Below are 12,608 nucleotides of genomic sequence, written 5' to 3'. Positions count from 1 at the left end.
AAGTGAATTTGCTCTGTAAATCTTCACCCAAATCAAAATAAAATTAAATTAAAAAAAAAAAAAAACATAAAAAAAGTTTAGGTCTTTGGTCCATTTTGAGTTAGTTTTTGTGTATGGTGTAAGGTACGGATCGTGTTTCACTTTTCTACAAATGAGATAACCAGTTCTATCAGGACCATTTGTTAGACTATTTCTTCCCCCCACTGAATGGACTTCAATCCTTTCTTGAAGATAAGCTGCTTATAAGTGGATGGATTTACTTCTGGGTTTTTCATTCTGTTTCACTGGTTTCTGTGTCATTGAACCAGTATCATCAGGCTGTTTTGATTACTGTGGCTGTATGGTAGGGGTTTTTTGTAATTTTTATTGTGATTTGGGTGAAAGTTTACAGAGCAAATTCATTTTCCATATAGCAATTCATACATATTTTGTTTCATGACACTGACTGCAATTCCCTGCATTGTAACAGCTCTTTTCACTGCCTCCCTGTAGTTACTGCTTCCCTGTGTCCCTCCCTCCCATGCACTCCCCACCCCCAGCTGTCTCCCTGTGTGAACACTGCCTATCTGCTCTCCCATGATTGATTGCTCCAAAGAATGTATCTATCTCATGTAAATGCTCACCCATATGCCTGTCTGTTGTTTGACTGGAAGCCACAGGAGTGAATTCTGTTTCAGACCTAAAAGGTAACTAGGACCAAAGTCTCAGGGGTCTCACCAGACTCTATCAGACCAACAAACCTGGTCTTTTTTTTTTTTTTTTTTAATGATTTTGAGTCTTGTTCCACATTGTTTTCCCTCTCTATCCAGGATCTCCTACATAGATCCCCCTCCGAGTGGTTGACATTGGTAGCCAGGCACCATCTAGTTCTTCTGGTCTCATGGTCATATAGGCTTAGGATCACTTGGTCTGCTAGTCCCTTGGACTAATTGTTTCCGTGCATCTTTGGTTTCCTTCATTCTTCTTTGCTCTGCATGATGAGAGACCCATCATTGCATCTAGATAGCTACTTGCAACTGTTAAGACCCCAGTTGCTACTCACCAAAATAGGATGTGGAACAATGTTTTTGTGTAGTATGTTATGCCAGTTGAGCTTGATGTCCCCTGTGACCATGGTCCCAAGTATATGGTAAATAGATCAGGAAGTGTGAGGCCTCCTATTTTGTTGTTATTCAATATTGCTTTAGTTATCCAGGGTCTCTTTCCTTTCCATATGATGGAGATTGGTTTTTCCATTCATTAAAGAATGTTATTGGGATTTGGATCAGGATTGCATTATACCTATAGATCACTTTGGGTAGTATTGACATTTTCATAATGCTAAGTCTTCTAATCCATGAGCATGGTATGCTTTTTCCATTTATATAGGTCTCTTGGTTTCTTACAGTAGTGTTTCATAGTTTTCCTTATGTAAGTCTTTTATGTCCCTGGTTAGGTTTATTCCTAGGTATTTTATCCTTTTGTGGGCTATTGTAAGTGGTATTGTTTCTTTGATTTCCTTTTTGGAGCTCTCCTTGTTAGTGTAAAGGAACCCAGCTGCTTTGCTGAATTGTTCTGTTAGTTCCAGTAACTTTCTTGTGGAGTTTCTGGGATTTTCTATGTATGGGATCATGTCATCTGTGAATAGGATAGTTTTACTTCTTCCTTTTCAATTTGGATACCCTTCATTTCCTTTTCTTCCTTTACTGTTCCAGCTAGGACTTTCAGTACAATATTGAATAAGAATGGTGATAAACGGCATCCTTGTTTCATTCCCGTCCTCAAGGGAATGCTCTCAATCTTTCTCCGTTGAGAATGTTGGCAGTTGCTTTTACATATATGCCCTTAATTCTGTTGAGGAATTTCCCTTCTAGTCCTATTTTGCTGAGAGTTTTTATCAGGAAAGTGTTGGGTTTTATCAAATGCCTTTTCTGCACCGATTGAGATAATCATGTGGTTCTTTTCCTTTGCTTTATTTATTCAAGTTGAAGGAGTTTGGTGTTTGGAAACAGATTGTAAAGTCCGTGGGTACCCAGAAAGTTCTCGCCTAGGCAGAAGAGAATTAACCATTTTTAAGATAACAGAGTCTTTGTGTGGTGCTGATACACTCAGCTATTCACTGAAAGATTGGAGGTCTGAGTCCAGCAAGAAATGGTTGGCATTCTGCTTTAGAAATATCAGCCACTGAAAACCCTATGGAGCACAGTTCTGCTCTGATACACTTGGGGTTGCTGTGAGTCAGAGTCAACTTGATGGCAAATGGTTTTTAAGACTGCAGAACCCTACCCCTAAAATAGCCTTAAGAGAGATACTGGGCTCCTTGGCCACCCCTCCCCTTCTCCTGGGAGGCTAACCTCTTCCAGGGCTAATCATGCTCCATTCTGCCCCTCAGGTGAGCATTGCCGTGGGCTGTGCCACACGTGACCGGACAGTGCCCTTCTGCAGCACTTTTGCAGCCTTCTTCACAAGGGCCTTCGACCAGATTCGTATGGCAGCCATCTCTGAGAGCAACATCAACCTCTGTGGTTCCCACTGTGGGGTGTCCATTGGTGAGTTTAGGCCGGCCTGGATATTTACACCCATAACTTCCCTTGTCCGTTTGGACCAGGAGGAGTGGGATAGGGGAGAACCAAGATTCCATTCCATGGATGAGGACATATTTTTACAGCTTATCCTTTCCCACACCACAGGGGAAGATGGGCCATCTCAGATGGCCCTGGAAGATCTAGCCATGTTCCGGTCAGTCCCCATGTCAACTGTTTTTTACCCGAGTGATGGAGTTTCTACAGAGAAGGCAGTGGAATTAGCAGCCAATACGAAGGTTGGTCAGCTATGGTTATTCTCTCTTGGGCTAGCAATTAGGTCTTCCCTAGAGAGTCAGAGGAGAGGCTGGCATGGAGACATGCATCCAGGCATTCACTACCCAGATTGGTGTTTCCTGACCTTGGCCTTGGTATTCACGTAGCTTGTAGGAGTTATATGAGGAATAGCAAATACATACCACTGATACTGCCACGTGGCAGACATGTCTATTGGATCCCTGCACTCTTCCCCAGTGAGAAGCCTAGCAGCTTCTGCCAGTCTAGCACATAATACCTATTTCCCCTCCCTGAGTTGGGCTTTCTGAAACAGAATGAGCTGAGCAACAGATCATAGACTAGAGTGCCTGCTGGTTCCCATCCCTCTGCCTGAGGGCAGGGGGCATGCTGATGTACTCTGGGGGAGTAGCCCCACCTGGGACTGGAACCCCAGCTGTCTGTCTGTCTGCTAGAAAAGTCATTTTCAGTCTGAGGCTGACAACACTTGTTGGGCAGCCCTCAGGAGGATTGTTAGGGAGGTGCAGGCTGCATAGGGCAAGGGAGTCCTAGAAGAATAGTGGGATGAGGTGACTGACTGATGGACACTCTCATGGAGATGACCAGGTGGAAGACTGGAAGAGGTTTGCAGAGTAGGATGGGAGGACCCCTCTTGAAGGACTCCACCCTGTAATTCTCTTCTGTTCCTGCCCCAGGGCATTTGCTTCATCCGGACCAGCCGCCCAGAAAATGCTATAATCTATAACAACAATGAAGATTTCCAGATCGGACAAGCCAAGGTCAGTGTACTACTTCATACTCCAGGGACCCCACAGAGTTCTCTCTGCTATGACTGAGCAAGCCCCCCTGGGGCCCCACAGGCTGCCCAGGCCACCAAGTCCCCTAAGCCTTACTGGCCCTTTTGTCGCCCTCAGGTGGTCCTGAAGAACAAGGATGACCAGGTGACTGTGATCGGAGCCGGGGTGACCCTGCATGAGGCCTTGGCCGCTGCTGAACTGCTGAAGAAAGGTGAGCAGGGGAGACCTGAAGAATCATAGCTTGAGTTCCGTGTGTGTACTAGGTCCTGGGATGAGAGTCTTATGTAATTAAGTGATGATAATAGTAGTAAAAAGCACCCTATGTGCCTAATATGATGCCAGGTCCTGGGGCTGCAGTAGCTCAGTCACTGCCCCACAGCCTTAGACTTGAGACACTCCAGCATGATGGTCAAGGCAGAGGTCATGGAGCATGATGATGGGGTTTGAATCCCAGCTCAGCCAGGTCCTAGTTGGGAGTAAGTTTTTCACCATCGCTGTGCCTCAGTTTCCTCATCTAGAAAATGGAGATACTGTCGTCTTCCTCATGGGGCTGTCCTGAGGATTAAATCATTGTGACCACTAACTCTCAAGTGATAGCAGCTGACATGGTGCAGGAGATATACATAGTCACAGAATCATACACAGTCAGGTTTCAGCTGTGCTGAACCAAGGGGATGACATGTCAGGGAGGGCTAGCAAGAGGGCATCCTCCATCCAGGGGCCAGTTGAAGGCCCATGAAAAGGCAGACCCATGGCACCTAGCCTGCTCCCCTCAGCCACAGTCCCATGATTCTCCCCTCACAGAAAAAATCAACATCCGTGTGGTGGACCCCTTCACTATTAAACCCCTGGATAGAAAACTCATTCTCAACAATGCCCGTGCCACCAAGGGCAGGATCATCACCATAGAAGACCATTATTATGAAGGTAACTAGGGCCTGGGCAGATGGGCCAGGGGAGGGCTGGGGAAATGACAGGGGCCAGAGAGTCCAGGGCCGGACATAGCTCCTGTGATCCGAGGCCCAAGAGGGTAGCTGTGGACCAGAGAACCTAGAGCTGTCCCTTGGAGCAGCACTTAGCCTCTTAAGAGGCCTCAGGCCTGGCCTGGTGACACAGTGAACTGCTGTGTCCAGTGAACTGCTGGAACTAGTCCATGGAGTCCTGCCACCCAGGAAGCCAGCAAGGATTTCAGCCTTGCTGCTGACGGTGGAAAAGGGGATTGTGCTTCTGATGCCATTTAAGGCTGTTGTGCAGATTCAAACTCTTAATCTCTGCCTTTTATGAGCCTTTTAGAAAGCAGCTCTCCACAAACCTTTTCTCCTAGGAGGCCCCAGCGGAAGAGATGGGTGTAGACTCTGAAGTCAAGTGCAAATGCTAGTGCACTGATGATGGCTGCCCACAGAATGTATTAATTTAAAAGCCATGTTTGGGCTTGCTTTTAAAAGTGCTATGGTTGATTAGCTCCCGCTGTGGAGTGCAGAAGGGTGGTATATGTGAAATCTTTGGTCTAGGGAATCAACTCAGAGATGGGCTGAAATGACTGGGGGCCAGCCTCAGGCTCTGGAAACCCACCACTGCTCCCCCTGAGGCCTCTTATTACCCAATCCCCCTCCTTTGCTTTGTCCAGGTGGCCTAGGTGAGGCAGTATGTGCTGCTGTTGTGGGCGAGCCTGGCGTCACTGTCACCCGCCTGGCCGTCAGCCAGGTACCAAGAAGTGGGAAACCGAATGAGCTGCTGAAGATGTTTGGCATTGACAAGGACGCCATTGTGCAAGCTGTGAGGGGGCTCATCAAGGCCTAGGGGCCTTAGGGGGTGTGAGGTGGGGGTTCTACACATTCCTAACAGTTGCTGACAGAGGTGCTCAAAGATGTACTGAAAGAAATGGTAAATATATGTTTTGAGAAAAATGAATTGGTCCCTGAAATGTTTTTTCTTAATGTAATGCAGCCAGTGTTGGTTCTGGGGAAGAGGGCAGAGTCAGAGGAAGGGAGGGAGCCTGGCACTCTAGAGAGGCTCCCAGCTGGGACCCAGGTAACTCAGGGCCTTCTGGAATCACCTTCCCTGGGCTTGGTACCTGCATCACCTGTCAGAATTACTGCTGCCTCCTGAACACCACAAGGTTACATTCGATTGCACCCTGCTCTCGCTAAAAGGCTGAAAGCCCTAACCCCTGGGGCAGTGGGTGAGAGGAGAGTGGTGGCGGTCAGAATATACCTGAGTAAATTTAGTGAGGAGAGGAGAAAGAGCTGATTTTGTTTACTCCAGCAGTCCCTACCTGTTCTGAGATGCCATGCTGTTCCTGGTTTGGAGGTTTAGGCTCATGGTTTCATGGGACATCCCAGTTAATCAGCCCAATAACATGTTTAGGGCCTTTGTTCTATGCTTAATGCCTGGGGTCTTGAAAACTTGCAAGCACCTATCCAAGGCATGACAGTTGGTCTCTGTTTGCCTGGAACAGTAGGAAAAAGGACAGTCAGGGATAGGAGGAGGATGTGGCATGTATGGCTGATTGTCTTCATGAATAGCCACCTCCTTTGCCATGAGACTAGAAGTGGATGGTGCTCAGCTATAATTACTGAACATTTGACCAACTATTCCATACAAGAATCCTGATCAAAAAGGGGGGAAATGCAGAACAGAATTTCAGACTATCATGGACTTCATGAACCCTTGAAACTATTGCCCTGAGTAATCTTTAAACCAAAAATACCCCATGAAGTTGTCTTAAAACCAACCTAACTCAAAGTCTGCCTTGATGACTGGGGTCTTAAAAGCTTGCAAGCTGCCATCTAGATGCAACAATGGGTCTTTCCTTGTCCAGAGCAAAGACAAATGAAGAAAACCAAAGATGCATGGAAACAATTAGTCCAAGGGACTGGTATACCATGCAATCCTCAGCCTATGTGACCATGAGACCAGAAGAACTAGATGATGTCTGGCTACCACTGTCAACCACTTGGAGGGGGACCTGTGTAGGAGATCCTGGATAGAGAGTGAGAACAATGTGGAACAAAACTAAAAATTAAAAAAAGGGGGGGGGGGGACCAGGTTTGCTGATCTGATGGAGCCTGGTGAAGCCTGTGAGACTGGCTACTAGCTACCCTTCGGGTCTAGAACTGAACTCACTCCTGGGGCTTCCAAATAATAGGCATATGGGCTGAACATTTACATCAGGTAGATACACTCCTTGGAGAGAACAATCATGGGAGAACAGAAGGATAGTGTATGCACAGGGAGACAGCTCAGGGGGCAGGAGTGCATGGGAGGGAAGGACACAGGAAAGAGGAAGCTATGGGAGTGAGGGGGAATGGGAAGAGAGCTATTACATTGTGGGAAATTGCAGTCAATGTCATGAGACAAAATGTATGAACTGCTGTATGGAAAATGAATTTGTAAACTTTCACTCAAATCACAATAAAAATTACTAAAAAAAAAAATCTGCCTTGAGCACTGTGTTCTTTTAAGATCTATCTATATGGATTAAATAATAGCACCTCAGAAAGATTAGATAAGAAAATTAGAGAGCAGTGAATTTATGTTATTGGGGGAGGAACAACTCAGAAAAGGATGGTAAGTATGGTTGTACAATCAATGTAATCAATGTCACTAAATGGTACATGTAGCAACTGTTACATTGGTGTATGTTTTACTATATACTCACAACAAAATTACAATTACACTTAAAAAGATAAAAGCCACTCTGTCCCTAGTGGGTTCGAACCACCTACTTTGTGGTTTGTAGCCAAATGCCTTAACCCCTACATCTCCAGAATTCCTTTGAGAGGAACTAGTGAGGGCCATAGGCATCAAGGCCTCAGCCCCTCCCAACCTTCCCCCTACCCAGCTCCCACTCATGCACCTGAGGTGACTCCATCCTAGAAGCCTGGGTCAGGCAGGCACCTCTTGAGAGGCTATGGTATGGGTACCAGGCACTGAGGAAGCCCACCATGATGGGGAAGAGAACAGGAAATGCCTGTCTTCCTGTTTGTGCCAGGGCAGGGGTGAGGGTGAAGCGGACAGTCCTCAGCCAGGAAATCTGGATCCCTAACACGATTATAATACCCCTTGTATGATTCAAAATAAAAACAATGGTAAACCATTGAAAAGAGCAAGGAAACCGGCAAAGGTCTGCAGGTATCTGACTGGGAGTAGGAGCCGGAATGTGTGCCACCTGGTGGCCATCTGTGATACTGTGATGTCTCGCCTTGGAAACCCTTTGACACAGTTTTACGCTGTCCTAAAGCCGACTTGACGGCAAATAACAACAACAACAAACGTCTCTTAAGGAGCTCTGGTAGCATAGTGTCTAAGGCACTTGACTGCTAACCAGAAGGCTGGAGGTTCAAACCCAGCAGCCACTCCTCGAAAGGAAAGTTGGGCAATCTACTTCCGTAGTGATACTGCCTCAGAAACCCAAGGAGGGGTCACTATGAGTCGGAGCCGACTGGAAGGCACATAACAACAACAACAAAGTCTCTTAGGAGCTCTGGTAGTGTAGTGCCTAAGGCATCTGACTGCTAACCAGAAGGCTGGCGGTTCAAACCCACCAGCCACTCCTAGGAAGGAAGGTTGGGCAATCTGCTTCCATAGTGATACCAATACTGCCTCAGAAACCCAAGGAGGAGTCACTATGAGTTGAGTCCGACTTGACAGCACATAACAACAACAGCAAAGGGTCTCTCTGACTTGATGGTAGTGGGTTTGGTTTGTTTTTGGTAAGTGGAGCTGAGATGGAGACATGGGCAGAGGGGCTGACCACTGATAGCAGCCAGCCAGAAACAGTGAGAAGGAAGGGGAGAATGAAGGTGACATTACTGAGCACCTCCTGCAAGCTAGTGCTTTACATGTTTGCATCTTATTTAATCTTCACCACCACAGTAGTATCCTGGGTTTACACCTGTCTGTATGTCATACTGTGGTGCTTATGTGTTGCAAACATGCTGGAAGCTATGCCACCACTATTTCAAATACCACCAGTAGGGTTCCCCCATTTGGGTATGTGGTCAGGTTTCAGCAGAGCTTTCAGACTAAGACTAGGATGAAAGGCCTGGCAATCTACTTCCAAAATTAGCCAATGACAAAAAAAAAAGAAGAAGAAGAAGGTAGGGACCAGGTTTGCTGGTCCAATAGAGCCTGGTGTAACCACTGAGACTATGGCCCCTAGCTGCCCTTCAGGTCTGGAATTGAACCCACAACTGTGGTTTCCAGCCAAACAAAGTACAGGCATGTGAGTTAAACATTTACCTCAAGTAGACACATGCCCTGGAGAGAACAATCATGGGAGAAGGAAGGGCTGCTTATGCACAGGGAGACAGCTCAGGTGGCTGGAGAGTATGGAGGGATGGACACTGGGAAGGGGTAACTATGGGGAGGAAGTGGGAGGGGAGCTGCTGCATTGTAAATTTTGGTCAATGACATGAGACAAAGTATATGTGAACTGCTGTATGAAAACTGAATTTACTCTGTAAATCTTCACCCAAATCCTAATATAAATAAATAAATAAATAATAAAAATAAAAAATTAGCCAATGAAAACCTTACGAATCACAACAGAGCACTGTCTGCTAGAGTGGTGGAAGATGAGCCCTCTAGGTTGGAAAGCACTCAAAATACACTGTGGCTACAACAATGGACTTAAGCATACCAATAATCATGAAGTCTGCATGGGACCAGGCATCTTTTCATTCTGTTGTATATGGGTCACCATGACTCAACAGCAACTAACAACAATACCACTGAGCCCCAGAGGAGACAATATTTGCCCTAGTCATGGTGAGTAAGGAGCAGAGGTGGGACTGGAACCCTGGTCTGTATGACTCCAGAGATCCCAAACTCTGCTCTGCCTCTGGGGCCTCTAGAAGGATGGGTTGTGCAGTATTCCACTGCACAGGCCCTTGCATGGGCCTTAGGACAATAGGGATATGCAGTGTGGAGGGAGCAGCCACGAACTCAGATCCTTTGCATCTATTAGCAAAATCACCCACTGTCTGCAGAGCTGCCAGGCCCACGCAGAGAAGTTTCTAGAAGCCAGTGGTGTGACAAAGACACTTCAGCTGAAGTGGACACAGTCCCAGGCCTTTTGGGCCTGTCTATAGCAGGCAGCCATGGCCCCAGGGAAAGCCTCTAATCCAAGATGGGGACGGGAGGAGCAGCTGCCCTCACCACCAGTGTGGTGGTTAAGTTTGTGTGTCAACTTGGCTAGGCCTGGTTGAGTGGCTGGGCAGCTGGATGTAGTATTCCCCATGATGAGATTGGTAACCAGCTCCATGTGGGATCTACTGAGAGCAGCTGAGTAGCTGCCTTTGAGTATGTGGTCTGCTGTGGTATATAAGCAGTACCTTTGGGAATGGTCTCTAGCTTATGGCACGCTTGGACTCTGCATGTAGCCATGTTGTTTGTTCAGCAGCCTACCATGCTCTGCCAACCTTGGGGCTTACAATGGACTTGAATTAATGGCCTGCCATGTGGTTTAGTAACATTGGGACTGTGCCATTTTATTTGTCAACCTTGGGCCTGTTAGCCTCAGCAGCCAGTAGCTGCCTGAGTGAAGAAACGCCTCTAGCTTCAGTGGGCCAGGAGCAAGAGGCAGAGCTGAAGCCCAAGGTCAAGGGGCTTTCACACAGCTCCTAGAACCTGGCACTTGGAACTCAGACTTCTAGCCTCCCAAACTGTAGAGAATAAACTCCGGTTTGTTCAAGCTATCCCATTTGTGGTATGTTCTTGTCAGAGCAGCACTAATCAACAGAACCACCAGCCTGCCTGGCTTCTCACAGGTCCACACAACTTGTGAGGGAAAAAAATAAAAGGCCTGGATGGGTGTCTTGGGGATCAGGCTGGACAGGGGTATGACAAGACTCCCAAAGCCTATAACCTGGTCACCTTGACCCAGTCCTGGGACACTGAAGCCACAGGAAACTCTGGAACATTTAGGGCCATGGTGAGGCTTTGAGATTTTGCCTCCCTTTTATACAGTACAAATATGCTGGAAATAGGATGGAGGGCCAGGCAACCAGGCCCCCATGGCAGCCTGAGGAACTTGTCATTTCTCTCTCAGCACCTGGTCAGGGAAGTCGGGAAGCCAAGGAAAGTTGGGCTGAGTGCCAGAGGCGCTGTGTCTCCTCAGTTTGACATAGATGTCTCCTGATCTCTTAGTATTCATGGCTTGGGCAGCCGAGAAGGAGTCAGAGCATGGCCTTAGAAGGGCCAAGGCTATAGGCCCCACAATAATCCTGGGACAGACTTCTCCTGAGGGGCACCAATGAAAGCCTCTCCCAACCCAGCTGGCAGGGAGGGGAGGCCAGAGGCTACCTTATACCACCACACAGCCCCATGAAGTAACTTGGGGTGCCTGGTGTCTTCTGACAGTCCCCAAACTGCTCATGGGAAGGCTGCAGTCAGCTGAGCCTGACAAAGGGGCAGCCACGGAGGCAGGCAGGGGCATGCCTCACCATGTTCCTCAGACTACAACACTCTGGAGTAACAGACCTGTATTCTGATGCCACCTCCACTGTTCTCCACTCTGCAATTAGGAGAGTCATCTCCCCAAGCCTCAGTTTCTCATATGTCAAATAAGAATAATGACAAGGCCTTGTAATGCTGCCATGATAATGAAATTGAAAGAGACGACTTAATACCTTTAGCACAATGCCAGGCAAATAGGGGCTCAGCAGATGGTTACAATTCATAGCAATTGATATGCAAGTGGCTTTCAGCACTGTGGTTTGGGTGACTATGGACACTTTGGAAGTACAGCCCAGGGGATGACGGGAAGCTAGTGCTAGAATTCACGGCGGGGGGGTGGGGGTGGGTAGTGCCAAAGGTGCTTAATGACCATTATGGTCTTTAACACAATATTATTAATTCACCTATTTAAAGTGTACAATGCAATGGTTTTTTAATATATCCACAGAGCTGTGCAACCATCACCACAACTAATTCCAGAACATTTTCATCACTCCAGAAAAACCCTGTGTAGTCAACTTCCACTTCCCCCTTTCCTCAGCACCTGGCGACCACTAGTCTATTTTCAATCTCTATAGATTTGCTGAAGGAGCTCTGGTGGTGTAGTGCCTAAGGCATTTGACTGCTAACCAGAAGGCTAGCGGTTCACACCCACCAGCCACTCTTTGGAAGGAAGATTGGGCAATCTACTTGCATAAAGATTTACCACCTTGGAAACCCAAGGAGGGGTTGCTATGAGTTGGAATCGACTTGATGGCAGTGAGTTTGTTTTGTTTTTGATAGATTTGCCAAGGAGCTCTGGTGGTATAGCATTTGGCTGCTAACCAAAAGGTTGATGGTTCAAGCCCACCTGCTGCTCCATGGAAGAACAAGGCAGTCTGCTCTTGTAAAGATTTACAGCCTTGGAAATCCAATGGGGGATTTGCCGATTCTGGACAGTATGAAATTATATGAATAAATAAAGTAATACAATATTTGGTATTTTGTGTCTGGCTTCTGTTAAAGCATTTCAGAAGCAGGTTCTAGTCTCCCCATTCCCGAAGATGATACTCTGGGGGGCTGGGGCTCACCTGTGCTCTGTCCCTGGGAGGGGCAGGAGCTCCCACTCTATACCATTGGAGCAGGGAGGAAAGAAGAGAGTAAGGGGTACTGGGCAAGTGGCCAGGGTGAGATTCCAGGAATCTGCCCCATGGGACCTTCAGTGATCTGGAATTTATGAACATGAGGATTTGAAGCAGGAATAAGACTCAGAAAACACTTAAGTGTGAAAACTGGAGAGAGGATGATGCAATGAAATGGTATCAACCACAAGAGGAAAATTTTTCCCCTCCCCCAGTGGCAATTAATGGGGACCCCAGGCCAGGTCTCCTGTCCCTTTGTTCTGTTTACAGAAAGGTGGTTACCCAGACATGGCCCTCAGGGTAAAATGAATCCCAGAATGGAGACCTGGCAGGAGCACCCAGCAGCCCAGGTTGGACACATGGGGTCTGTAACCGTACTAATTTGGGTGCTGACTTATTCTAGGTCACGTGCAGTCTTTGGAAGATCCCTGTGC

The 12,608-nt window shown here is 47.2% G+C and overlaps 1 protein-coding gene across 1 annotated transcript in view; it reads left to right on the top strand.

Moving 5' to 3' along the window:
• Positions 1-5,392, top strand: part of TKT (transketolase) — a 30,656-nt gene extending 25,264 nt beyond the window's left edge. Inside the window, exons 9-14 of the mRNA XM_007957932.2 lie at positions 2,372-2,528; positions 2,670-2,800; positions 3,491-3,574; positions 3,710-3,803; positions 4,397-4,519; positions 5,220-5,392. Of these exons, the coding sequence (XP_007956123.1) occupies positions 2,372-2,528; positions 2,670-2,800; positions 3,491-3,574; positions 3,710-3,803; positions 4,397-4,519; positions 5,220-5,392 (762 nt within the window). The remainder of the gene's footprint in view (positions 1-2,371; positions 2,529-2,669; positions 2,801-3,490; positions 3,575-3,709; positions 3,804-4,396; positions 4,520-5,219) is intronic.
• Positions 5,393-12,608: the final 7,216 nt, after the last annotated feature.

This window comes from Orycteropus afer, unplaced genomic scaffold (assembly GCF_000298275.1).
Source record: "Orycteropus afer afer isolate SDZICR_OR568_19922 unplaced genomic scaffold, OryAfe1.0 scaffold00824, whole genome shotgun sequence".
NCBI lineage: Eukaryota > Metazoa > Chordata > Mammalia > Tubulidentata > Orycteropodidae > Orycteropus > Orycteropus afer.
This window is presented reverse-complemented; position numbering and strand designations above follow the sequence as displayed.